At 35.2% G+C, this 27,652-nt stretch overlaps 1 protein-coding gene across 1 annotated transcript in view; it reads left to right on the forward strand.

Annotated features, from left to right (window-relative positions):
• The first annotated feature begins 6,441 nt into the window (after positions 1 to 6,441).
• The window catches only part of LOC126820867 (methionine--tRNA ligase, mitochondrial), a 35,690-nt gene continuing 14,479 nt past the window's right edge, over positions 6,442 to 27,652 (forward strand). The window contains exons 1-6 of the mRNA XM_050549007.2: positions 6,442 to 6,771; positions 8,449 to 8,564; positions 9,607 to 9,678; positions 11,941 to 12,027; positions 13,948 to 14,073; positions 24,752 to 24,857. Coding sequence (XP_050404964.1) covers positions 6,588 to 6,771; positions 8,449 to 8,564; positions 9,607 to 9,678; positions 11,941 to 12,027; positions 13,948 to 14,073; positions 24,752 to 24,857 — 691 coding nt within the window. The 5' untranslated portion in view covers positions 6,442 to 6,587. The remainder of the gene's footprint in view (positions 6,772 to 8,448; positions 8,565 to 9,606; positions 9,679 to 11,940; positions 12,028 to 13,947; positions 14,074 to 24,751; positions 24,858 to 27,652) is intronic.

Here is a 27,652-nt window from a genome sequence, read left to right on the forward strand (position 1 = left end):
GAAAACACATTTCTAAAATAAATAAAACAATAGAAAATCGGTCATAAATTAATTAAAATCGTTTTCAGATATCCAAATATATTCGTAACTAGGCAGTGACAGTATGGAAATTTTGTTTTCGTTTTTGGTAGGCTAGCTTCACTCACCAATTCCTACTTAATCAGGTGGAATTTTTCTTAAATCACACTCTGATCAAAGTCTGACTAGTATGATCTGCATAATAACAAGTCATTAGTCACAAGAAATAGCTTGAAAATATAATGAGGGAGTCGAAAATAGCAGCTGAAATATAGGCCCTAATCATTATGCCAAAATTGACATTTGTTGACAACACATCAGAATAGTATACACAACAACCGGTAGAATATTTTCAAACATGGTGGAATTGATTGAGTAGCCATAAAATAGAAACCCACCGAAATTCCGAGAATCATTTTTTGTCGAATTATTGTCTTTGTCACAGATACCTTGTGCATAATTTACCCTGGCAGTGCTCGAGAAAATTATTTACATCATAACATGTTATGATTTTCTTGTGATAACAAATTAATATTATTTGCTTGGGAACGATAAATTTACTTAGGTTAATGTCTTTCAAATGGCCAGTGAACATACATATTGTTCTATTAGCCTATTAACTATTGTCATAACAATTATTGATGAGTGATTATATTATTGATTTATACACGGTTCACTAAATAGTCCATACAGTCTCGGGTAATTTTAAATTTTTCCGCTCGTAACTACATATTATATGGGGTACTTGGACCCGTTTCCAAATCAATATCTGGGCTCTGTTTCACAAAAACTTAAACTAAAATCACTGAAATAGATTTTAACTAAAATCAAAATGAAATTTTAAATTTTATGCGTTTCTCGAAGATCAGTTGTAACTTAAAATGCAATTTTAATAGATTTTAGATAAAATTGCTTTCGCCCGCGCAGTGCACAATTCTGGCTTAGGCACTTTGGGTGTAAGCATAAACACTTTGGAACTTAAAACTGTTGCCAGGTTGAACTAACCGTTACAATATCAACTAGACTTGCTTGCAAGACTGAAGGATTTCACCCTAGCCAAGGCGTCACACGGTCGCCCAGATGCATGACAAAAGACTATTCCCACCACTCCCGCACCACCCCCCCCCCCCAAAAAAAAAACAAACCAACACAAATATGCATAACTCAGATATTGACACGTTCTTTCGATGCGCATTACGATAGAGAAGAGAATTGAAAAATAGAGTTGAACAATTCACATCATGATAATCGTAGATCGGTAGAATCGAACAGACGCCGGAAATCCAAATATGTCATCGAAAACTCAAAATTCCAAGAAATAACAATTTTAGTAAATTTTGAAGAAAGAATAAGAACGACATGGTATCTCAATTCGGCCGTTATCGCATCCGCAATATCCCCAGCTGTACAAAAATATAACTTTTTCGTAAATCGGTTGAAAATCGGTTAAAGATTTACACCAGTTCCGGTCTGTTCACAACTTTCGCAATAGTTATAAGTAATAATTGTTTAAAACAAGGGAAAAATCAATATTCAGAACTCCATCTGTTAGTTTCAGAGATCTACAATAATTGTAAATGGAATAATAAAAAAAAACCACAGTCTCAGATAACAACTAAAACCCTAAATCATAAAAATCATTATTAGATTTTCTTTATTCATATAGAGGGGCGACTTCCTTATAAATAGCTGCAGCAGGTAGCTTTATTTTAAATGGTGCAAAGCGATGACGTCATGTACACAAAAAAATGGGATATTAATTTCAGTCGTAACTGTTATTTAGTAAATAGAGGATATTTGTCGTTTTAGAGTGAATAACATATTTTATTTCATCGAGAAGCAAGAAAACTTATATTTTCACGAATGCGTAGAATGAGTGTGAAAATATAAACGTTTTCTTGCTTAGAAAGTTTAAGCACTAGTGTCGTCCTATGACTTCATAGTATTGAAGTTTCAAAAAAACGTTGGAGCCGTTTTAGAGTTATTAAATTTTGACTAAAAATCGCAAAAAATCGACCAAAATCAAAATCAGAATTTCAAAACAAAACCTATATCGTTGATATGGGATAGACACCGGCTATCCAAAAATGTAATCAGAATTGAAAAATTCCAAGAAATAAAACTTTTAGAACATTTTGAAAATTTACCAATTTTCATCAAAAAAATGAAAGCGAAAAAGTTTTTAAATTTGACGATTTTGAACTGCTATCTGCTCAGAAATGTCTCCAGCTATCCGAAAATGTAAATATCAGAAAAATCGGTTGAGAATTAACATAATTATGGCCGATTGAGGCATTTCCGCTATGCGCACAAATTTCGTTTTACATTATGGCCGATTTTCAATTTTTGTGCACGTTAAAGATTTGAGGCATTTCCGCTATGCGCACAAATTTCGTTTTACATTATGGCCGATTTTCAATTTTTGTGCACGTTAAAGATTTGAGGCATTTCCGCTATGCGCACAAATTTCGTTTTACATTTAAGCACTAACCACCACCCATTTTCCCGACAGAAAACCAAACTTCAAACCTCTATCTCTTATAGTTGCTGAAATCTAGCTTCCCCCAATAAAAAATATATAATAATAATAATATTAATCTTAGTAATAACAATAGTCTTTCACCGAAGGTGAAAGCCTAACGAGGAGAGTTTCGTACGTTGTAACAATGTCTGCACATGGTCAGACAGTCGTAGAGAAATGAAATAAATAAGTTTATTGCGTATTATTCGTTTTGAAATGTATCGGTGGGTTGGCCTTGAACTTGCATTCGCTTTCGTGACCTTACCTATCTATTTTACTAAATTAACCCGATTTTTCCCCAATATAAAAATACCCTTGCCTCCTATATAAAACTTCTCTGATTTACGCTGTGTTATTAACGAACGCCTTTATAAGAAATAATGGTAAATTCATGATATTAAAATTTCATTTCAAATAGGCCTATAAAATTTTTCAATAAACACATTTGAGATTATTGATTATCTTTTTTATAAATCATCATAACCCCAAAACCATATGAGTAAACACTTTGCATATGGCGTGTCTGTATTATAGGACTGTAGGCCTTCTAATACCAAGAAATTGGCAATTTTAAACAATTGTAGGCCTACAAAGATATTTTTGTGTAGATATTAGATATAAAGTGAGTTCTTGTCTATTAATTATTTGAAAAAGGTATAATTTATACTTGAATCATGGTAAAATATAAAATAGTAACAAAAAGTTTTGTTTACCGGGGGTTTGAGGGGGGTGGGGGTGTCTTGGGGGTTTTAATTTGGGGCGCCATCTAATTGCTTACATTGCCTTACAATAAAATAAACGGGTAGGCCGCAGCTACATTTCCCATGCAATGAAAAGAAATTGAATGAGAATTATTTTTGTGAATGATGGTGTGTCAAAATTACGTGACCCGGGCCATTGTCAATATTATCATTATTCCAACTATATCTATATGCCGCAATAGATCTAACAGTGTAGCTCTAATCAGTGTTTGTTAATGTCATGATTTTAAGTTAGGGTGACGGCTGTCCTAAGTTAATATTGATTTTAGTTAAAATTGTCCCTAAAACAGTTTTGTGAAACGCCACTATTTTAAGTTAAGATAAAATTTTAACTTAAAATATTATTTTAGTGGATTTTATCTAAAATGCTTAAACTCGTTTTGTGAAACGCATCTATCTTAAGTTAGGATGAAATTTTAGTTTAAGAAGATTTAAGTTTTTGTGAAACAGGGCCCTGTTTTGTTAGCCTACCGCAGAGTTGACGTAAAAACTTTACACGGGTGAAGAAAAAACAAACAAAACACATATTTGCCATAGTAAATGTAGCAGTAGTTAACGAGCTGGTATTTATTTTCAATTAACTAAATTCAAAGCCCATGTTAAGTATTTTTTGAGTTAGAAATAAATTTATGTATCTCGTGGTGAAATGAATATGTTTAATAGGTGGGATAAATTATTAAAATCTATTTTCTTGATTCCCTTAGACATTAGTTTTATAAAAGTTAGTAACTGCTAAAGTTGTGGTAACATTGGGTGATTTATTTCTGGGGTTTCAATTTAGCTATAATCTTCTTTACAGTCATTAAAAAAAGTAAATATCACCTAAATGAACATTCGTAAACATTAGGTGTGGAGGGGCTATGGGCAGTGTTGGATTAACGAAGGCAAATAAGGCACGTGCCTTATTGGGACCAGCCAAAAATGCAGGACACAAAAGAATAAAGTATAGATAAGTTGTAATTTAGCTACTGCAATCTTATAGTACTGTCAACAACGAAAAATTGTTTTATTTTTTTATTTTTTGTAATAAATTAGTGTTGTTAAAGATACATTAGTTAAGAGTTTAATAAAGAGTTGGTCATTCTTGCCATAATAATTCAAAAATAGATGATGAAAAAAGAAAATATTGGAAATTTCATTCAAATTACTTCATTCTCGGCAAATGGGGTTTAACGTCCTACTGTTCTGCTCCGAACTGGGCTAATGAAGACGGGTTTCCCCTTGTCAGTGATGCAGGATGGAGGGCCTGACAAGGACAGCTGTGCCGTATACACATTGACGTGCACGTAAAAGATCCCCTGGCAGTTGGAATTCGATATAAGAGTAGGTCGTAGTGCCGCTGCCCGGGCAAAATTTCCCTCATAGCACACTGTATGGCGTATGCCCGTCTTCATTAGCCCAGGTTAGGAGCAGAGCAGTAGGACGTTAAACCCCATTTCATTTCATTTTATTTCTTTTCATTTACAGATAATTAATTAAAACTAGGTAACGTGGACGTTACTATTTTTTTCTGACCTCGTGGCATTCTTATATACATGAATCCCGGGAAACTCTATTATTTTACGAAAATGGGGAGGGAAGGTGGGGGGGGGGGGGTACATTCGGCACGATTTTTTTCGTCGACAAAATTTTTGAATGTTTTGAACGGCTATTGTCATTTCTTGTCGGTCATCAGCAGAAACCCTTAATATAGATGACATTGTCCATCGATTACACTGGGGGGGGGGGGGGGGGGGGGGGGCAATGGTTAGCACGTGCGCGCTGCATCATAAAGCCTGTCATTGAGTCAACTGGCATGGTTTCGAATCCCCAGTTGTACGTGACAAAGAGTAGGGTCGCCTATCCAGCCTCGTGTGTTTTCTCCGGGTCCTCCGGTTTCCTACAACTGCTCAAGACCCCTACGCGCAAGCGAATTATTGAAATAAAATCAAACCATATTAGTCCCGAAATGACCTAGTCTGTGTCGAGTGGACGTTAAACCTCATTTCTCTCTCTCCATCGATTACGGGCCTGCTCCAAGTAGGTAAAGTTGATACAACCAGCAATGCATTTGCTCCAAGTCTAATATTTAAACTCATTTCTCTCTCTCCATCGATTACGGGCCTGCTCCAAGTAGGTAAAGTTGATACAACCAGCAATGCATTTGCTCCAAGTCTAATATTTAAAGAAGCTAAATCGCTAATATTTGGGACCCAGAAATTTACACAAATGGGCCACAACGCATATAATAATGTAATGTGAATGTATATAAACTGATTTACATTCAACCGTTTCTGTTTTTACTTTTATTTCTAATCAGTTATGCTCGGCGAAATACGTACGCCAGAAGTCTCAATTGAATGGCAATATTTTGCGTCTGGTTATTCCAGTCTACATCGATGATATTTATTGTGCGTGCTCTCCAGATAAGAATATAGTGTCACCTTTTGAAATGACTTGTGGAATATGTCTAGCCGCGTACTTTGAGTCCCTTGTTCCAAATGGCGCTGAAACGCATTATGACACGATTCGTAGGCCCCCTATACCGTAAAATGTTTATTTTGTCTTGAATATTGGATATCAGAAGCCCATCTTTCCCTGTAAGATCACAAGACCAATGTTGATTTGAATTGACAAATAATTCGTGTTTTCAATGTCGAAAATTTTTGATGATATTGAGTTAGAGACTTAGCTACTTTAAGGAGACATTATATCTCGTACACAAATTGTAAGTAGTTCGTCTTTATAGCAATTCTCTCTCTGTCTCTTTTCTCCCCTTATATATGCATGCCCATTTTTTGTTGATGTTTGGCCTAGAATGGACGAAGAGGGTTTGAATTAACATTTTTTGCCAGGTTTTTCGTTATCAGGTTGGCAACGGTGATATGTACAACTAAAACAAAATATATTTACATGTTTTTAGTATTTCATCAAGTTTGTGTATCTCAAAATTTTGGTGGTCAACCTGATACAAATTTTAGTGCAAATACATCATCATGGCCATTTGTTCCTTTGTCTGTAGTGAAAAGCATTCAGCCCATCGAAAATTTTGGGAAAATTTGGAGGTGGGCAAAGAGGCCAATATTAACTTTGTTCGAAGTCAATGGGGAAATTAATGGTGGTCTGCCTCCTTATAATATAGTAGAGTTATTCCCCCCTCACAATATGTCTGCGTCCATACAATAAGAAAGAATTTGAAATTTTAAATTTCTTGCTACTACTATTCAAATATTTTAGGAATGCCACATTATTTATATGGATATTTAGTGCAAATTATAGTATAATCATAGTTCGGTCCTACGTAAGAGATGTCATTGTATTTGACAAGACTTTCTTCATTAACTTTCCGTGGTGGTGTGCAAAGCAAACTTATTTATCATCAGTGTTGGATACCGGTAACCACTATCTGCTGTCAATCAAAATTTTGCAGTACCGGTACCAAACAAAAACCTGACTATTATATAACTACTCCTATTTTCTATGTCAATGCATGTAAGTAATTCACAGGTTTCTTATTTATTCATAAGTAGATGACTGAAGTTGACATTGACTGTGAACATGGTTACGGTAGAAAACTAACTCAGTAGGCTAATTGTAATTGTAAAGTGTACGACTGTATGTTATCGCCTGTTCAGATGCTTAAAGGAGCTAAATCGCTAATATTTGGGATTTAGAATTTGACACAATGGGACGCAACACATACAATAATGTAATATGAATGTATATAAACTGATTTACATTCAATCATTTCTGTTTTTACTGTAATTTCTAATCAGTTATGAACTTTTAAAAAAAAAACCATCGATCGTTAAACTAGTTTAACTTTGTCGTCTGAACGCAAAGCTGTGGCAAATAACCCCAGCTCGCGACCTGTCTTCGAGCACAGGAGTCTGACCTTCTATCCGTATAGGCCTATATGCATACACCATGTCCAACCAGACAATATATAATAAAAAAGAACAGGAATGCAGTGCCTGTTTAAGACTCGATTTTACCTGCTCTCGCTTCAGCTCGGTTTTATTCAACAATTTGTATTGTCAGGCAATCTAACCTCTGCTGATTCACTCAGATATGTTTTTTCTTCAATCTAATCCTTTTGATTTGCATAAAAATACTCCCACAAAACGGTATCATGGCTACTTGTTTCCAATATTTACATTATTTTCGTCCATTTCCACTCTGTCACAAACTCCATGCGCTGACGTCATACAAAATCAATCTGCAGTGACTAGACCATTGAAACAAGTGCCAAAGATATTTTTAGTTTTTTTCTCCCTTTCCATTTTCCCCCTTTTGCATGGCGATTTTTGTTGACTTTTGGGTGTAGAATCGAAGAAGAGGGTTTGCATATACATTTTCTGCCAGGTTTTGGTGAATATTCATCATTTTGAGGTGGAAGTATACAAGACTTCATAGGTTGGTTAGGTTTTTGTGTAACGTCAGCGCATATCTACCAAAAGTCTGCAGATGTTTGCAAGAACCATCCGTAGTTTACTCTAACTTCCGACCGAAGAGGTCAGAATAGTTAAACTGGTTTGGCTTATAGAATGTGTGAACGCAATACGATCCTATCTTAAAAAGTATTAAAAACTCTGGCAATTTTGAACTGGTTTAAAAATAAGGGTCTGAACGGGGTACAACTACAAGTCTCAAAATGACTTAGGTTTTTCTATTTTTCTTTCATGTTATCTAATCTAGTCACAGTCAATTTTGTTTATGAATTGTCAGATATCCTTTCACAGTCCCATACAACAACTTTTGGTCTTCGAAGGAATTATTAGTGAGCAGAAATTTGCCCATGTATCTGTTATCACCCGTCACTTCAGTCAGTTATATAAAGGGATAACTCGTGTTTTCCTTTTGCTTTCGTCACTTCCTATTGTTGAAACATTGATTACTCATCTATCGTAGCAATGATCTCTGTGATAAAATAATATTTGGAACGTGTTTAACCAGTTCTATCACATATGTGATAATGACTGGCACAATATTGTCCTTTAACTTTACAATATATCAATATCAGGGTTACCGGTAGGCCCTACTTACATTTTATTTGATTTTATTCATTTTATTTCATTTTTCCAGACTGTTACGATATAATCTGGCACCATTAAATGTATATGTAGCTATATTACTGGAAAGTAATTCATTTGTTTGCTTTCATTTCAGTGCCACATATTGGTCACCTTTATACAGTTCTCTTCGCCGATGTTCTATCACGATGGCATCAGTTAAAGGGAGATAATGTGCTATTTTCTACAGGGACTGATGAACATGGGTTGAAGGTTAATTTAAAATCTATAGAAAAATACATATAATAAATTAAAAAAAATAAACAAAACTATTTACAGTTAAACTATTTGAATTTTTTATAGGCCCACATTTTCTGGTGGACGTATATTGTCGTCGCCCCTGTCCGTCCATCCACAATTTTTGGGTGGACAATCTACAGGTTACAATTTTTATCCGATTTTGTAGAAACATGAAATATAGGTCTATCTCCCAAAGATCTCGGTACCTTTCGATATTGGCATGTATCGGACCATAACTTCATGGATTGTACGAAAACTCACGTTTTTAGTTTGTGTGCACTCTAGAGGTCGCAATTTTCATCTGATTTCGATGAAACCTGAAATGCATGTTTATAACCCAAAGATCTTGGTTCCTTTCGATATTCGTGCATATCAGACCGTAACATTCTGGATTATGGCCCCTGATTGTACAAAAATCGTGTTTTTAGCTTGTGGTCCTTCTAGAGATCATATTTAGTATCCAATTTAAAAAAAACATCCTGATGATGGTTCAGTTCAAATTGTCGTGAAAATCGGACCAAAACTGCCGGACAAAATGGCCACCCCTCATACGCAAATAATGTAAAAATGTGGTATATCAAGGTTGTGGCCACTCTAAAAGTCACAATTTTTATACGATTGTGATGAAACTTGAAATGTATGTTTATAATCCAACGATCGAACGTGGCTCCTTTTGATATTTGCACATTTCAGAAAATCTTTCTGGATTATGGCCCCTGATTGTACGAAAAATCGCTTTTGTTTTTAGCTTGTTCTCTATCCATATCTTACAAAATGTCGGTGTATCTTGTCTAGCAACCGCTGGTTTAAAAATTAGGCCATTATGAAGATTTTTCACAAATCATTAACACTAATTGTGATTCATAAGATGCAAATTAGACAGTCATAGATATTATTATTAATTGATTTCCAACAACATAATGTTAGAGTCATACTATAATTTTGTTTTTTAAATGTTTATCTACTCTTGAGTTGATATCATATCAGACGATCTTTTAATGGTTTGTTCTTGTAGATTCAACAAGCAGCTAACAAAACTGATGAACATCCAACAGAATTCTGTAATCTTGTTTCACAGACGTTTAGAGTAAGTTATGTACATTCAGATTTTATCACTAAATATACCAACACTTTAAATGTATATTTTTTATACGCCCACATTTTCATGTGGACGTATTATGCTGTCCCCCTTGTCAGTCCGTTCGTCCACAATTTGTTTGTGGACATTCTACAGATCACAATTTTTATTCGATTTTAACGAAACTTGAAATATAGGTTTAGGTTTATCTCCCAAAAATCTTGGTTCCTTTCGATATTGGCATATATCGACCATAACTTTATGGATTATGACCCCTGATTGTACGACAAATCATGTTTTTAGCTTGTGGACACTCTAGAGGTCACAATCTTCATCTGATTTTGATAAAACTTGAAAGGCATGTTTGTAACCCAAAATCTTGGTTCGTTTCAATATTCGTGCATATCAGATCGTACCTTCCTGAATTATGGCCCCTGATTGTACGAAAAATCATGTTTTTAGCTTGTGGTCCCTCTAGAGGTCACTATTATTATCTGATTTAAAAATAACGTGTGTATATATTACCATTTCAGCGTTGAGTTTGAATTTCGTGAAAATTGGACCAATACTACCGGACAAAATGACCGCCCTTCATACGCAAATAGTGTAAAATTATGGTATATCAAGGTTGTGGACCCTCTAAAGGTCACAATTTTGATCCGATTTTGATGAATCTTGAAAATTCATGTTTATAACCCAAAGATCTTGGTTCCTTTCTATGCCCAAATATCAAAAGGAACCACGATCTTTGGATAAATTTCAAGTTTCATCATAATCTGATAAAAATGATGAGTGTCCACATCCTTGGTATTACATACTTTTACACTATTTGCGTACAAGGAACAGCCATTTTGTCTAGCAGTTTTGGTCAGATTTTTACAAAATTCGAACTGAACCTTCACTGATGTATAACGGTAATATACATCATGATCGTAACTTCCTGAATTATATCCCTTGATTGTACAAAATTTAGAGGTCATAATTTTTATCCAATTTAAATAAAAATGTGTGAATATATCACTGTTACACACTAAGATCTTTCGATAATCGCGCATATCCGAACGTAACTTCCTGGATTATGGCCCCTGATTGTTCGAAAAATTGCATTTTTAGCTTGCAGATTCTCTAGAGGTCACAATTTTTTTCCGATTTTAAAAACTGTTTAAATATATCACCATTCTTAGTTTTTCTACCATAATGAAGGTTGAAATTGAATTTTGGCAAAATTGAAGTGAAACTGTCCAACAAAATTGCCGCTCTTTGTATGCAAATTGTGTAAAAGTATTTAATACGAAGGTTGTGGACCCTCTAGAGGTCACAATTTTTATCTGATCTCGGGTCCTTTTGATGTTCATATCAGACCATATCTTCCTGGATTATGGCCCCTGATTGTACAAAAAGTCACATTATTTTTGGAGCTTGTTCTCTCTGTCCATCTCTTGCAAAATTTGGGCCTAGGCCTACATGTATCTCGCATGGCAACCGCTTGTTTTAAATCGGATGAAAATTGTGACCTCTAGAGGGACCACAATGTGATTGTATGAAAAATCACGTTTTTAGATTGTGGACCCACTAGAGGTCACAATTTTTATTTGATTTTAAAAAATGTTTAAATGTATCACCTTTACAACCTAATGACAGTCGAATTCGAATTTCGTGAAAATTGAACCGAAACTGCCCAACAAAATGGCCGCTCCTAGTACGCAAATTGTGTACAAGTATGTAAATACAAAGGCTGTGGACCCTCTAGAGGTCACAATTTTTGTCTGATTTTGATGAAACTTAAAATATATCTTTATATCTCAAAGATCTCAGTCTCTTACGATATTTTTGCATTTCAGACCATAACTTCTTTGATTGTGCCCCCTGATTGTACGAAAAATCATGTTTTTGTTTTTATTAGCTTGTTGTCTATCTATCCCTTTTCCCAATTTTGGCATATCTTGCCAGGCAGCCACTGGTTTAACTTTTGACCATATCCAATTATAAGCAAACCACTTGTCACAAAGGAGAATACAATTCGTAAAATTTCAGACAATATCTAAATTTTCACTGCTTAATCCACACTATTTAAAATTTAATGAAGAAAACAAAACCAAATTAGCAATGGTAGATAATCTCCCAGCTTGGATAGTTGACACTGGCTTGTTTATATCATTTGCAGAGGATGTCGATTTTGTTGAAATGTTTAAGACAAATTAATTATCATGTAATCTCACTCAAGAATATGATGATATTACTATTGTTACATGATATTTTTTTAAACTGTAGGATTTGTTTAAAGAGGCAAATGTTAATCACACAGATTTTATCAGAACAACAGAAAAAAGACATATTACAGCTGTTCAACATTTCTGGGTATGGTATACTTATATGTCATTCATTCAATTTGAAGAACACCCAACACTGTAACCTGGGTATCATTACTTGTGTATCTAGCACTAATTACTTTCATATTCGATTAATATCAAATCTTTGTTTAAAATTTTTTAAAATTCATTTAAAATCACCCAAAATCATCTAATTTGTACTTGTGTCCAGTTTAAAGCTGACTGATTAATTTTGATAATGTGTGTCCAAGTATTTAATTTCCTAACCACTGTTTAAAAATTAATTGGGTTGTTTATTTTTTAACAGTGATCAAGAAATTACTCACTTGTGATTTGAACATTCATTATCAAAACTGAATGGTCAGTTTTAAACTGGACACATGTACAAATTAGATGATTATTGGAGATTTTAAATGATTTTTACAAATTTTTAAACAGAGATTTTATATTGAATGAATGTGAAAGAAATTGGGGCTAAATACGCCAGATTAAATGCTACCAGGGTTACAGTGCCACCCTCCACCTAATGTAATGGATTAAAAACTGGAAAAGCTTTTTATGTATAGCTGTGATCTGACACTGGTGGACATGGCTATGCGTAGATAATAACACTCTTATAGCTCAATGTATAAGAACATACTATCTCATATTATAAAAGAGGGGGGGGGGGTGGATGGCCGAATGGTTAGTATGTGTGCACTGTATCATAAGGCCTGTCACTGAGTCAACTAGCGTGGTTTCGAATCCCCGGTTGTACGTGACGAGGAGTAGGGTCACCTGTCCAACCTCGTGGGTTTTCTCCAGGTTCTCCGGTTTCCTTCCACTGCTAAAGACCCCTATGCGCAAGCAAATTATTGAAATAAAATTAAACCATATGTTAGTCCCAAAATGACATAATTTGTGTCGAGTGGACGTTAAACCCCAATTTCTCTCATATTCTAAAAGAAATAGACAGAAAGACTATGGGAGAAACTATATTGAGGTGATAATTAAAAGAGATAGTCCAGCTATTTCTTTATGTTGTTTTTGTAACTGTGAGCAACCAGTTGCAAGTGTGCTTATGTTGATCAAATCAGCAATTGAATTTGGAGTGCTTATGTCAACTCAGAACTGGTAGCGATTACAAGACTGTTAATTTACTTATCATGTGATCAACAAAATGGGATATACCTTATAAAAAGCACCCCAAAGGCATGGTCGGTCTTGCAACAATTCTATTGTTGTCGACATCATCGACATTTGAAAAGTGGATGCATCGTTCACTTCCATTTTGCCTATTTACAAAGTCACATGACACATGTTTCTTATCACCTGATGTTATTTCCAAGAAAACGAGTTCACACCAGTTGGAAGAGTGCTCATATCGACGGCAGCTTGTTGCCACTAGTTGAAGTGAGTTGCAGACGGGTAAACATGGGAACTGGCTTCAGCTGACTGGAACTAGGCGCTCATTTCGACCTTTTTTCAGTTGCTTTTAGTTGAAACCTTTTGCTCCCAGTTGCCAAAACGCCAGTGGCTCTCAGTTGTAAGGTTGACCCACTTAACAAAATGATTATGAGGGCTCTTCATTTAACAACCATATATTTCTTTATTTTTTCAGAATGATAATGATGGCTCTTTATTTAACATCCATGTATTTCTTTATTCTAACAGAATAATAATTCCAGCTCTTTATTTAACTACTATCTATTTCTTTATTCTAACAGAATAATAATTACAGCTCTTTATTTAACTACTATCTATTTCTTTATTCTAACAGAATGGTAATCACAGCTCTTTATTTAACTACTATCTATTTCTTTATTCTAACAGAATGGTAATCACAGCTCTTTATTTAACTACTATCTATTTCTTTATTCTAACAGAATGATAATCACAGCTCTTTATTTAATTAGTTGTACCCTAGATTTTGTGTGAGTTGATATGCTGTCTTCATCTTTTTTTTCAGATGGTTTTAGAAAGTAAAGGTTATATATATAAAGGAGTTTATGAAGGATGGTATTCCGTATCTGATGAAGCTTTCCTATCGGATTCAGATGTAAAAGATGGCATGATTGACGGTAAAACTTGTAAGGTATTGTCAGATATCTTCTTATTAATTTCATTATGAAATATTTTCTTAAACATACATTGTGCAAGAACTAAATCTGATTATTGCAAGTCTTTATTTAGGCTTCAAATGTCATAGAAATTATAAATTAGATCTTTATTTACACAACAAGCACAAAATCAACTCTGTAGACCCACGGATGTCTTGGATTCAACTTGGATTTAAACAGGATTTCATTGATTGATTAAATTTTTAAATGGCGTCGTAAGCGGAGATTAACCGTTACGTTGACGTCATACTTCCGGAAATTTTAGATCGAGGCTAAATGGTAGAGTGTACGAAACGAGGCCGCTGTTGAGCGAGTCCGCATGTCAGTCAATTTGATTGAAAGTTCGATATATACATCCTTGATATTATGTTTAGTTGGTATATGGTATATCCGGAGATGCACTGAAGTGGTTTGAGTCCTATCTGAGTGGAAGACAGCAGAGTATTGTTATTGACGCATGTCAATCAATGCCTAAAGTTCTTGACTTTGGTGTTCCCCAGGGATCCTTATTGGGACCGATTTTGTTCACAGCATACACTGCACCAATTGGAGATATCATCCGTGAGATGGGTCTTAATTACCACCTCTATGCGGATGATACCCAGTTATATGTTGAACTTGATCCTTCACCAGAAACCACTACATCAGAACTGGAAGCATGCATTGAACGAATTAGAATGTGGATGCACTGCAATTTTTTTAAATTGAACGATGACAATCGGGAATAAAAAGAACATTGACATCAACCATGTAACTATTGGAAGCACAGCAATAACCCCATCCAAATGTGTCAGAAATCTTGGTGTGTTCTTTGACTCATCCTTAGATATGAAAACCCATGTATCAAGACTGTGCAAAAAGGCGAACTTTCACCTGTATGACATTGGCAAAATTCGATCCTATATTGACCTTGATGCCACTAAAATGTTAATAAATGCTTTTGTTATGTCATCTTTAGATTATTGTAATTCATTATTGTATTCTCTTCCTAAAACTCTTGTAAGTCTGCTACAAAAAATCCAGAATAAAGCAGCTCGAATGGTATCTCTCACCAAACCATCTGATCATATTACATCTGTTCTAAAACTGTTACATTGGCTACTGGTTAATCAACGCATCATTTTCAAAATTAACACAATCACTTTCAACTGTTTAAACGATCCTTTGGCACCATCCTATTTATCCGATTTGATTAAACAATATGTACCTTCTCGTTCCTTACGTTCATCTCATAAAAACCAACTTGTATGCCCAGTACAGAAGTCAAAATTTGGTGAGAGAGCTTTTGCGTACGCAGCACCAAAAGAGTGGAACAAATTGCCTCTGGAAGTCCAAAATAGTCCAAACTTAGCTATATTTAAACGACGTTTAAAAACCCTGTTTTTTACCCAAATTTTTAAACAATAATTTAAATGCTTCACTTTCCATTTGTATATTGTAACTATTCCTTTGTATTCTTTTGTTTATTTGTATGCTTGTTTTGTTTTTTATAATCATATCTACATTGTAAAGCGCCACAGAGCAGTCAGACTGACTGAATGTTCAGCGCTATAGAAAACGATTATTATTATTATTATTATTATTATTAGTTGTGGTTAAAATGAGAGTTTGGATGTCGGTATTATATGCTCTTTTGTCACTTGCGTTTACAGAAAAATTATTGAAATTGTTAAACATCGCAGCTAAGATCACCACAGTTGAATTGCAGCCCCATTGGATCAAGCAGTCTGTGTCACTACAGACCCGGGACTGTACAGTGCAGTGGACGCTTATGGCAAACCCCCAAGATCCATTCACTTTTTTTAAATTGTCTGTTTGTTTGTGTTTTCCTGAGTATGATGTCTTGTACGTGTATTTGTTTTTGTGTAAATTTTGTGTGGTGTAGTCCCCCTGCACTTATTACTATTGTATTTGTCTCAGGGGCGTAAAAAAAATTTTGAATCCACTAGCCCAGGGCTAGTAGTCTACTGTCAGGCACTAGCCCAGCATTAATATCCACTAGTCCATAGTTTGACAAGGTACAAGATTTAATCTTCAATATTTAGTCATATGTTTTGTTGCCTGCCAACCTATTGTTTTTAATAAAGATCATAGACTTGATTGCCTAATAATTTAGGATGGATACGCTACTCGGTTAACCGGTCACGGTTCGGTTGCACTGGTGAAACGGTTAAAAAAACTACAATCCGATATTCGTTTTCATATCATATCAGACCTTCAAAACCAGGAATGGTAGCCACAACAATGTTTTCTTTCACTAAAGACCATATAAACACTTCATATAGCACATGTCATTTATAATATATCACGGTAAATTAAGTATTGTTTAATGGTCGAGAGCGAGACATTAAGTAATATATTGTAACAACATGAGGGCCGTGAGGCCCGAATGTTTTTACAATATATTACGCAATGTCTTAAGCTCGAGACCATTAAACAACTTAAAATACAGACACTTGCACGTGCTTTGCAATGAAATACGTCACTCGAGTTCAATATTTTACAAAGTTACGCTTGGCACATTGCCCGTACGATTATTTGAAATAATGGTACTCCAACATCAAAGGATGACGTCACATCTGTATTTTAACGTCCTTTAATTCCCACTCGAAGATTTTATATATAATGTTATTATTAGCACTTACTGCAAAGCATGAGATAGCCTCGACTGATTGACAAATTAATTGTTTTACCGTATTTATTTACCTGGTCACTCTATAAAGAGTCTCAAGAGTTTGATGTGCTGATATGATATTAAAATAGACAGGATAGTAAAATTGTTTATATTATCACTCGAGTGCCATGCTGCGTGCCGATAGGGTCAAAGTTGACGACACACGGGTCACTGGAACCATTCATCATGGCGTGTGTGTAATGAACACGTGTAGTAAATTCTATGGAAATACCTGACATGTTAAATAATCAAAATTATCTTGTATTTAAAAATACAAAGGTATGCTTTCAAATATTTATGTCAGAACTAATCTAATATAAAGTATAAGTGAGTCTTTTGTTTTTAAATCAACCTGATTTCAACTGGTTTACACGTGACCTGTCAAAGCGTGCAAGATGGAGAAATGAAATGTCAAGAATGAATGAATAGAAGGGGTACTACAGAAAATCTCTTCTTTGAGCGGCATTTAGCAATTGACATACGTAATACAAAAAACATAATATGGAACACAATTATTATTTTACAGTTATATGGGACAACAATCACTGGTTTATTATACACAAGCACGACGTTTCGATAAGTATTCTCTTATCGTTATCAAGCACAATGACATTTAGTTAGTTAGTTAGTGTTAGTTGTATTTTACGTCCGCTTCCACCGAGGTGATATCGCAGGTGATGCTGCTCATGTGATAAGACCTATATCGGGGAAACCAAAAGACCAGTGGATAAAAGAATTTCAGAACACAAGTCCAAAGCCCCAACCAACATATCAGCCATAGCCGAACACTTGAAAGACCATCCAAGACACAAAATAGACTGGGATAAGGTAAAAATTCTGGCTGCTAACCAAAACAATAAGAAAATTAGGAAGTTAAAAGAAGCCATTAACATCAAAAGATTTTCTCCAGAATTAAACAAAGATTTGGGACTATTTATTCCGAGGGCATATGATGAAGTTATCAAATCAGTCAATTACCCTACAATGGGTAACCATTAACTCTCAATAATTATTTTTGAACTTACAACACGTTAATCGCACATCACTATGTTAACCTAGTCCAATCAGTTTTAGCCCAATATCAACCTACAACGCCTTAGCTCGCGATTTCTGTGTTATCCTAGTGCTATTATGCTGTGTTTTAATAACCTTTTAAGTTATTGTGATATTATGCTGAATTACTTTTCAGTCAAGATCCGGTGTTATAAGCCCTTATCAGTTACATACAAGTGGTCTAATGGATTTTTCTCCCCCCCCCCCCCCCAGTTATCACTTTTAATTATGTATATTTTTGATTCCCCCCCCCCCCCCCAGTTATTAAATTTTAATAACATATATTCTCTGAACTTTAACACCTTGAATTGTGATTACTATGTTTACTTAGTATATTATAATAAGCCTATATTAGATCCTTCAAACCCTTGGATCAGTTTATTGTGTTATCTTAGTGCTATTATGCTTTGTTTTCATAACATTTTGTGAATGTGGTTTTATTTACAAGACCGTGTGTTTATAAGCTCTATCTGTTATATACTGTTTGTTTAATGTATGGTTTCCCCCTAATCATTTTTCTTTTTCAATATCAGGGTGGTTTTAAGGTTCATGTACAACTATATCCTTGTCATCACACGGTGCTTTTCAGGTCTTTGATGTTAAATATGTCTGTTAATTGGTTGAACTCTTCTAATGATTAGTAATAAGAATGGTTTCGCATTGTACATATATATAGACCCTCAAGTTTACTAAATGTCATTGTGCTTGATAACGATAAGAGAATACTTATCGAAACGTCGTGCTTGTGTATAATAAACCAGTGATTGTTGTCCCATATAACTGTATAGTTTTGTTATGTTTCCAATTGCTAAATGCCACTAAAGGATTACAATTATTATTTTATTTAAAGCGACATTTTGTTGAGGGTTCTCTCAACGTTTTCAAGCAAATGATAATGAAAATAATGTACAGAGGGTTTATATACAAAAACAAGTAACAACTAATTAATCTAATCAATAGAGAAACCATTTAACATATTAAATCAATAGGGAAACCATTTATTATATACTATTCAAAAAAAGTAGGGGATATTTGATTTTTAAGTGTTATTAAAGTCACCTAATGAAACTGACGAAGAAACAAATGACAAAATGAAATGAAGTTCACATTCATCGATTTATTCCAAATGATCGTTAGACTAAGTAAGGCACAGACTGACCATTATAAGGGTAAAATGATACCCGGAGTCAAACAGCAAAGTTACCACAGCATCACAACCAAGTCAGTAACGGGTAAATCCTCCTCTGTTTGCCAAACAAGCATTGATCCGACGTGGCATACTCCTAATGAGACGTCTAAGGTCATTTTGGTCCAGATTGTCCCATTCCTGTTGCAACGCAGCAGCAAGTTCTTGGACATTGGCAGGACGTTGTTGACGTTGATGTAACCTCTGTCCAAGCATGTCCCAGACATGCTCGATGGGGGAGAGGTCGGGACTCAGTGCTGGCCAAGGTAATGTGGTGATGTTCTGTTGTTGGAGGTAACCTGTTACGATCCTGGCCCTGTGACATCTTGCGTTGTCATCCTGGAAGATGAAACGGCGGCCATGACGTCGTGCGAACGGCACAACATGGACTGCCAAGATGTTGTCCCGGTAGTACTGGCCTGTAACACGCCCTGCAACAACATGTAAAGCCGTTCTTCCAGCAACAGTGATGCCTCCCCACACCATAACAGAACCACCCCCAAATCGATCATGTCTGATGACGTTAACGTCTTGGAAGCGCTCGTTTCGACGACGCCACACCCTCCTACGTCTGTCCAAAAAATCAACAGTGAACCTTGACTCATCTGAAAACATCACATTGCTCCAGCGTCGATTATCCCAGTGTTGACGATCCCTACACCAACGACGTCTTGCCTGAATGTGATGATCTCTCAAACAAGGGATCACGCGAGGACGTCGGGCGCGAAGGTGACCCCTATGCAGTCGATTCCGAATCGTCTGGCCACTCACTCTCACACCAGTGTCTGTTTGAAGACGAGCGCTGATCTGATTTGCTGTGATGACACGATTTCTCAAGGCCAAGGTACGGATAAATCGATCCTGGGCTTGAGTTGTCGCCCTTGGTCTGTCCTGTACAGATTGTGTATCACGGTATCTGGACCATAGCCTGCTTATGACAGACTGAGAAACATTCATCGTCCGCGCCACAACCGCCTGTGTTGTGCCGATCTGTAGCATGCCAAGGGCACGTAACCTTTCATTTTGGGTAAGCCGACGCATATCAAAATCTGTTTTCTGGTCACTAAAACAATTAAACTGATGTTTCCACCCTGGAATTCAATGCCACAATGACTGTAACATTCAAAGTCAGAGTCGTGCAAATCTTGGGTTGGACCCCATGATGATCCCAAGCATCACCTGCATTCCATGCGGTAGCTATTGGTGCGTTTGGGCGTCACATGTAACTGGAAATGTTTCTTCTGTTAGGTTCTATAGTGACTTTTTTCGTAGTCATTTGCATATTTTAGTATTATGCCCCCAAAATCAAATATCCCCTACTTTTTTTGAATAGTATATTATTTAAAAATCAATAGGGGAAACCATTAATATATTAAATCAATCTTCTATATAGGAATAAGGGCTTATGAAACCATATACACAAAATATATAACAACTAATTATCGCCAATAAATCATATTGGGAAACCACTGATAATAGTAAAGTTACAGGTCAAAAGGAAACTTATAATAACATACAAAATAAATACATCTGGTTAGCCTAAAATGGTAAGGGGAGATTTTATCTTAAAACTAGTCTAGTAACGGATCAGAAGGAAACTTATAAAAACATATTGAAAGTAATTATATAATAGCACACAATTATAAGGGGAACCACATATTAATTATTTCGTAGATGAGAAAACAAAAGATAGGAAACACTTATTATATTACTTATTAGTCTTCACTATTATAAATTAATATGTAACCACATAAACACAGGGTATACTCAGGTACTATTGTGATTCAGAGTTTATACTGCAGTTATTATAATATGTATAATTCAATTTCCTGCGATTAATGCATCATAGGCAGGTGGTAGATAGATGCCTTCGTCTCTATTTAATGTTGGTTTGTGGCGTTTTATATTGATAGCTTCCAAAATCTTCCTTTTCTTTGTGTGGTTTTGGTGGATTGCTAATTTCTTTGTCTTTTCCCATAGTATCTTGTATTTTGATGGACTTGGTCTGCTACAGCTGAGGTCTGGTTATATGGTTTTGGTAGGTGTTGGTTAAGTCTAACATCTAATGGTTGCCTACTTTCTCCAATGTAGCTGCTTTTACATGAGCAGAAGACTTGGTAAACACAGCCTTTGGGTGACGTTGGTTTGGTTGACTTGCATTTACCATTAGCTTGGAGGATGTCTTTGATGGTGTTTGTACCTGAGAAGGTTACCTGGATACCAGCTTGTTGCAACAATCTTCTTATTTGGTATGATATTTTGCTGTTAAAGGGGATAGTGATTCTGATAGGTGGCTTATCTTTTGCTTTGGAGACGTTGTTGTCAGATAGTGCTTTCTGTATTACATCTTCTACTAATTTGGGTGGGTAGTCATTAAAGATGGTAAAAACTTCTCTGAGGTGGGTCATCTCTGCATCTAGTTTCTCAGGTGTTGAAATTCTTTTTGCTCGTTTTACTAAGGATGATAAAGTTGCTCTTTTGATACTGATTGGTTGGTTGGATTTAAAATGTACGTACTGGTCTGTGTGCGTTGGTTTCCTATATACACTGGTTTTTAGGGTGCCGTTTTCTCTCTCTACTTTTACATCAAGGAATGGAAGGGTGTCATTAATTTTAGTTTCTGATGTAAATTTGATACGGTCGTTCTGTTGGTTAAGATGTTGTAGTAAGGTTGTATGTTCTTCTATGCTGTTTAAGATGACAAACGTGTCATCCACTCTGCGAAAATAGGCTATAGGTTTAACGGGTGATATTGCTAGGGCTTTCTCTTCAAACGCGGTCATGAAAATTTCAGTTAGTAGAGGTGATAACGGGCTCCCCATTGGCAGGCCATGAATTTGTTGGTAAATATAATCATCCACCCAGGTGAAGTAGGTTGCTTGAATACATGTTCTGGTGAGGTCTATTACGTCGTTATTGTTAAGTGTGCTGTCCAGCGGTTCAGGCAGGTTGTCTAATCTTATCTTAAGTTCTTCTAAGGCTAAATCATGGGGAATATTTGTGAACAAATCTGTAACGTCGTACGATACCATTACTTCTGTATTGTCTTGGCGATATAGTTCCTGACAAAATTCGGCGGTTTATAAAAATTCATAAAAACCCAATTAAGCTAGACTATTGATTTGTTCGCGAGATTCTGTATTTTATAATACAGCACAGTTTCTCTCCAAACTACTCTCACCTTTAGGGAAGTCAGCAGCCTCATTCATCAAAGACTCAGCCAAATTTTGTCAGGAACTATATCCGCTATGATTATGCCTCATTGATTTGGTCCATTCCTTTCAAACTTTCGCTTCTTATCTATATATTAAAAGTCTTATTTTTAATTTGTAGTAAAAATAAATGTGATACGAATTGAATTGCTACCCCGTTTCAAACCGAATAGGCTAACGGTACCAAAGCCATTGAAAACGTTACTTGATAATTGAGATTATGTAGGTGGAGTTAACGCCTGTCAATCAAACGATCGGCCATTCTCGGAGACGGTGAAGAGAGAGTTGACTCCTGTTTCTAGTCAAAAATTACAATGGTGATAACTTTGTTCAGAATAAAGTAATTTGACTGAAATTTTCAATATATTCTTCTTTCATCATCTTTTTTTGAACTGGTATAGCAAGAATGCCCAACTCTCTATTAAAATCTCTCATAATGTATCTTTAAAGGAGCTAAATCGCTAATATTTGGGACCTAGAAATTGACACAAATGGGTCACAACGCATAAAATAATGTATTATGAATGTATATAAACTGATTTACATTCAATTGTTTCTGTTTTTACTGTAATTTCTAATCAGTTATATTCGGCGAAATACGCCAGGAGTCTCAATTGAATGGCAATTTTTAGCGTCTGGTTATTCCAGTCTACACCGATGGTATTTATTTTGCATGCTCTCCAGATAAGAATATAGCGTCACCATTTGACATGACTTGTGAAATATGTTTAGCCACGTTCTTTGAGTCGTTTGTTCCAAATGGCACTAAAACGCATTTTGGTACACGATTCGTGTACCAATGGTAAAATGTTTAGTTTGTCTTGAATATTGGATTTCAGAAGCCCATCTTTTCCCTGTAAGTTCATAAGACCAATGTTGATTTGAATTAACAAATAATTTGTGTTTTCAATGTCGAAGATCTTTGATGATATTGAGTTAGAGACTTAGCTACTTTAAGTGTAGACTTAAAAGCTGGTTTTAAATGGAAACATTTTATAAATTGATTGCATATTTTGAACATTTTAGCTTATAGGGACAAAAAAATTTTGTCATCTTCCTTGTTAATTTTTTTAGAATTGAATTACACTAAAATTCCAATGAATTTTTATACGCCCACATTTTCATGTGGTCGTATTATGCCGTCGCCCCTGTCCGTCCGTCCACAATTTGTTTGTGGACACTCTACAGGTCACAATTCTTATCCGATTTTAACGAAACTTGAAATATAGGTGTATCTCCAAAAGATCTCGGCTACTTTCGATATTGGCATGTATCGGATCGAAACTTCATGGATTATGGCCCCTGTTTGTACAAAAAATCACGTTTTTGGCTTGTGGACCCTATAGAGGTCACAATTTTTATCCGATTTTGTTGAATCTTGAAATGTAAGTTTATGACCCAAAGATCTCGGTTCCTTTCGATATTCGCACATATCGGACTGTAACTTCCTGAATTATGGCCCCTGATTGTGGACCCTATAGAGGTCATAATTTTTATCCGATTTAAAAAAACGTATTATTATATCACCGTTACACCATAAGGACGACTGAGTTCGAATTTTGTGAAAATTGGCCTAAAATTGACAGACAAAATGGCCGCCGTTCATTCTCAAATAGCGTAAAAATATGGTATATCAAGGTTGTGGACCCTATAGAGGTCACAATTTTTATCCGATTTTGTTGAAACTTGAAATGTAAGTTTATAACCCAAAGATCTTGGTTCCTGTCGATATTCGCGCATATCGGATCGTAACTTCCTGAATTATGGGCCCTGATTGTACGAAAAATCACGTTTTTAGCTTGTGGACCCTATAGAGGTCATATTATTATATCACCGTTACACCACAAGGACGACTGAGTTCGAATTTCGTGAAAATCGGACCAAAAATGACAGACAAAATGGCCGCCCTTCGTTCTCAAATAGCGTAAAAATATGGTATATCATGGTTGTGGACCCTATAGAGGTCACAATTTTTATCCGATTTTGTTGAAACTTGAAATGTAAGTTTATAACGCAAAGATCTCAGTTCCTTTCGATATTTGCGCATATCGAATTGTAATTTCCTGAATTAAGGCCCTTGATTGTACGAAAATTCACTTTCTTGTTAGCTTGTTCTCTATCCATCTCTCGAAAATGTGGGCGTATCCTGCCTGGCAGCCGCTGGTTAATCAAGTAAATCATTTTAGTGGTCAATATGTGCATGTATATACTAAGGTGCTCCATCAGTATGCTACATTACTTAATGAGTGGGGTGTTCGATATACATGTACTGGTTGTAGCTAGGTGAGACAAATTTTCTTCATGGCCTTTAAAGTTACTAGCAATAGGTCACAGCTTACATGGAGATTGCAATTTTAGAAGAGTGGGAAGACGTTGAATACCCACTTTTGTTTCTCTGCTGATATGTATTTGTTAAAGAATAGAACTAATTTTATAGGACATTACGATGTAAGGACTTTGTAATGTCATAAATATTGATGTATCTAGAAAAAGGAAAAGATTATTATTTTCATTTACTTTGTTTCCAGATTAGTGTAGAGAGTGAGCAACCAGTGATTTGGATGGAGGAAGAGAATTATATGTTTCGATTATCAGAGTTTAAAGATAAGATACATGATTGGTTGGATACTGGAGGTAAACATTGTTCTGAACAATGTTCTGAATGTTTATCTATAATTTGTACTTTAATATCAAGTTTAAGATCAGATTTACTATATGTCTTCTTGCATATATGCTAAAAGAAAGTGACAAATTCCTGAATGAAAAGATTATTCTTTTGAAATACAAATATATATAATGTGGTGAGGTTATAACATTTTCTTCCGACCAAGCTGTCATCATTAAATAATATGGCCACCTGAAGTGATATTTTATAGCGATATTGATAATCCATGTGTTGCACAAGTACAATGTTAATGTCAACTCTTATTGTTCATGACTACCTATATTCTGGAGGGCACGTCATTCAAATTGGTTATTCAAAATTAGGATTTACATCACCATTCTGCATTTAATACTGACGCAAGAAATGGTCTAAAACCGATAAATGGAAAAGTATGCTGTGGATAATTATATATATTTAATTTCATTCGAAGTTATTGTAATACAAATCAAAATTATCAAGGTCAGTGTGTTTTCTATAGAGGACATGGTAATATGTGCTGGTATGATTTTTCTACATCCATTTCAGCTATTTATTTTGATAATGAAACATATTTAATTAGCCAAAATGGAATATTTCATTAATAAATTCTTGTAGGCCCTATTTATATTTTATTTCGTAGTCCAATATATAAATTTTTTGTGTAAAGTAAAGAGGTACAGATCGACGAATTCACGATACCGTACCATAAATAAAAACATGAAATATTAATGCAAATTTTCTGTGAAAGCACTGATCCGAACAGTCGATATAGTTTTTCATGTTGTGCTTCTTTAAAAGAAGCATCCCTTCATACTGATGAATGTCTCTAGATCCAGTATGGAAGGATAATGTTGTCAATAATATTTGAATGTTCAAGGTGCAAACTGCATATGTCAGCAGTTCAAATTACATACTTTTGTTTTACAATTTGCAATTTCCATTGCTCCACAATACCAAAGTCACAGTGTTAAAATACAGAATACACTATACAATAATACAAAATACAGTAATATACAGTAAACTTCGCATAAGTCAGATCTAAATGGACTGACCAATTTTATCCAAGTTACGCGAAGTTCTAAGTTAGCCGAAGACCTAGTTCAGCTCTGAACGTAGGTCTCATTATTGCCCTGTACGTTCAGGAACCGTCCTATTGAATTCTTGTCGAAATAATATCAGTTCCCAGTCAATTTTACGAATTTACATGGCTCGGTCATATAAGACAAAACGAAATTTAGGTAACATTTCTATACACATTTCTTAGGTAAAAAAACTCAAAAAACTAAATCTGAAAACTCGTAGGAATCAGATCTGGGAATGAACTTAACTCTAGAAGAATGGGCTCGTATTTACAAGCAAACCTTTGAATTTACAGCCGATAATAGGCTGAAATGGTTTCAATTTCGACTCAATAGTAGAATAATTGGTACAAATTAATTTTTATCTAAAATTGGAATTATTAAATCAGACTTATGTACCTTTTGCAAAAAAGAAACAAAAACATTAATACATCTTTATTACATCTGTGAACATGTACAAGTATATTGGCAAGAATTAGGAATCTGGATTACACTAGAGACAAACAATGATTTTGATATCACCTTGATAACATGTTTATTTGGCATTGATACTGATGATAATAAAATTCCAAATTGATATATAGTTTAGCTAAGTTACACATATATATATAAACAAAGGCTTAGAGAAAATAAACCAATTTTGTTTGTATTTAAAAAAGTATTATTATACTATTTTGAAAAAGAACAAATTATACTCGGTGACAAAGTTCAAGATAGATGGAAAAATTCTGAAGGTCTTTCGTCTGAGTTTTTCCCTGTTAACTGTCCTCATTTAGTAAGGTTTGTGATATCCATGTAGTTTGTTGGGGGGTTGTACTGTGTATTATAATTCGTAGTATATAATGTATGAATGATAAAAAAAAAGCTGGGGTGGGGAAATATTAAAATTGTTGGAAAGCTAAGAAACTTCAGTCATTTATTGCTTTGCCTAGCCCAATTACAATCAAATTTTTTTCTAAAATTCCAATTTCGTTTCATCTTATATGGCTGAGTTGCGCAAATTTGTGCGCTGCCCTGTATATGGATTTCAATAGCATCAGCCAGGCTGCGCACTGTTTGGCGGAGGGGGACATATTTTTAACGGCATGTTGTGAAGGAAAAAAGCCGGAATTGGATAGAATGGACCAAACATTTTGATCCCGGGTTTAGCAAAAATCTGACTTGCACGTCGAAATTTAATAAGAAAATCATGCAGGATTAAAGGTTCCAAACGATTTTATCCGAGTTGAACGAAGATCCGACTTATAAGAATCCGACTTATGCAAGGTTTACTGTAGTTATTTTGCACATTACATTTCTCCATTTTGCATTTTGCATAATAGACAAATACATAATAGAACTTAGCATATATTGGAACATATAACATGTGATCTACAACGAAACTCATTTAATTACGTGATCAATCTACAAGGTCAAGGTCAGTAGAAGGGGGCGGTACTCATATTTAGAGACCCTGTAAAACAATCAATAAAATGAAATGAAATGAGGTTTAATGTGCTACTGTTCTGCTCCGACTGGGCTAATGAAAACGGGCATACGCCATGCAGTGTGCTATGAGGGAAAATTTACTCGTACAGCGGCGCTATATATGTCCTACTCTTGTATGGAATTCCAACTGCCAAGGGATCTTTTACATGCACGCTAATGTGTACACAGGACCTCACTTTTTCATACCATCCGAACGACTGGACAGTTGTCCTTGTTAG

The sequence above is a fragment of the Patella vulgata genome, chromosome 1 (genome assembly GCF_932274485.2).
Source record: "Patella vulgata chromosome 1, xgPatVulg1.2, whole genome shotgun sequence".
Classification (NCBI taxonomy): domain Eukaryota; kingdom Metazoa; phylum Mollusca; class Gastropoda; family Patellidae; genus Patella; species Patella vulgata.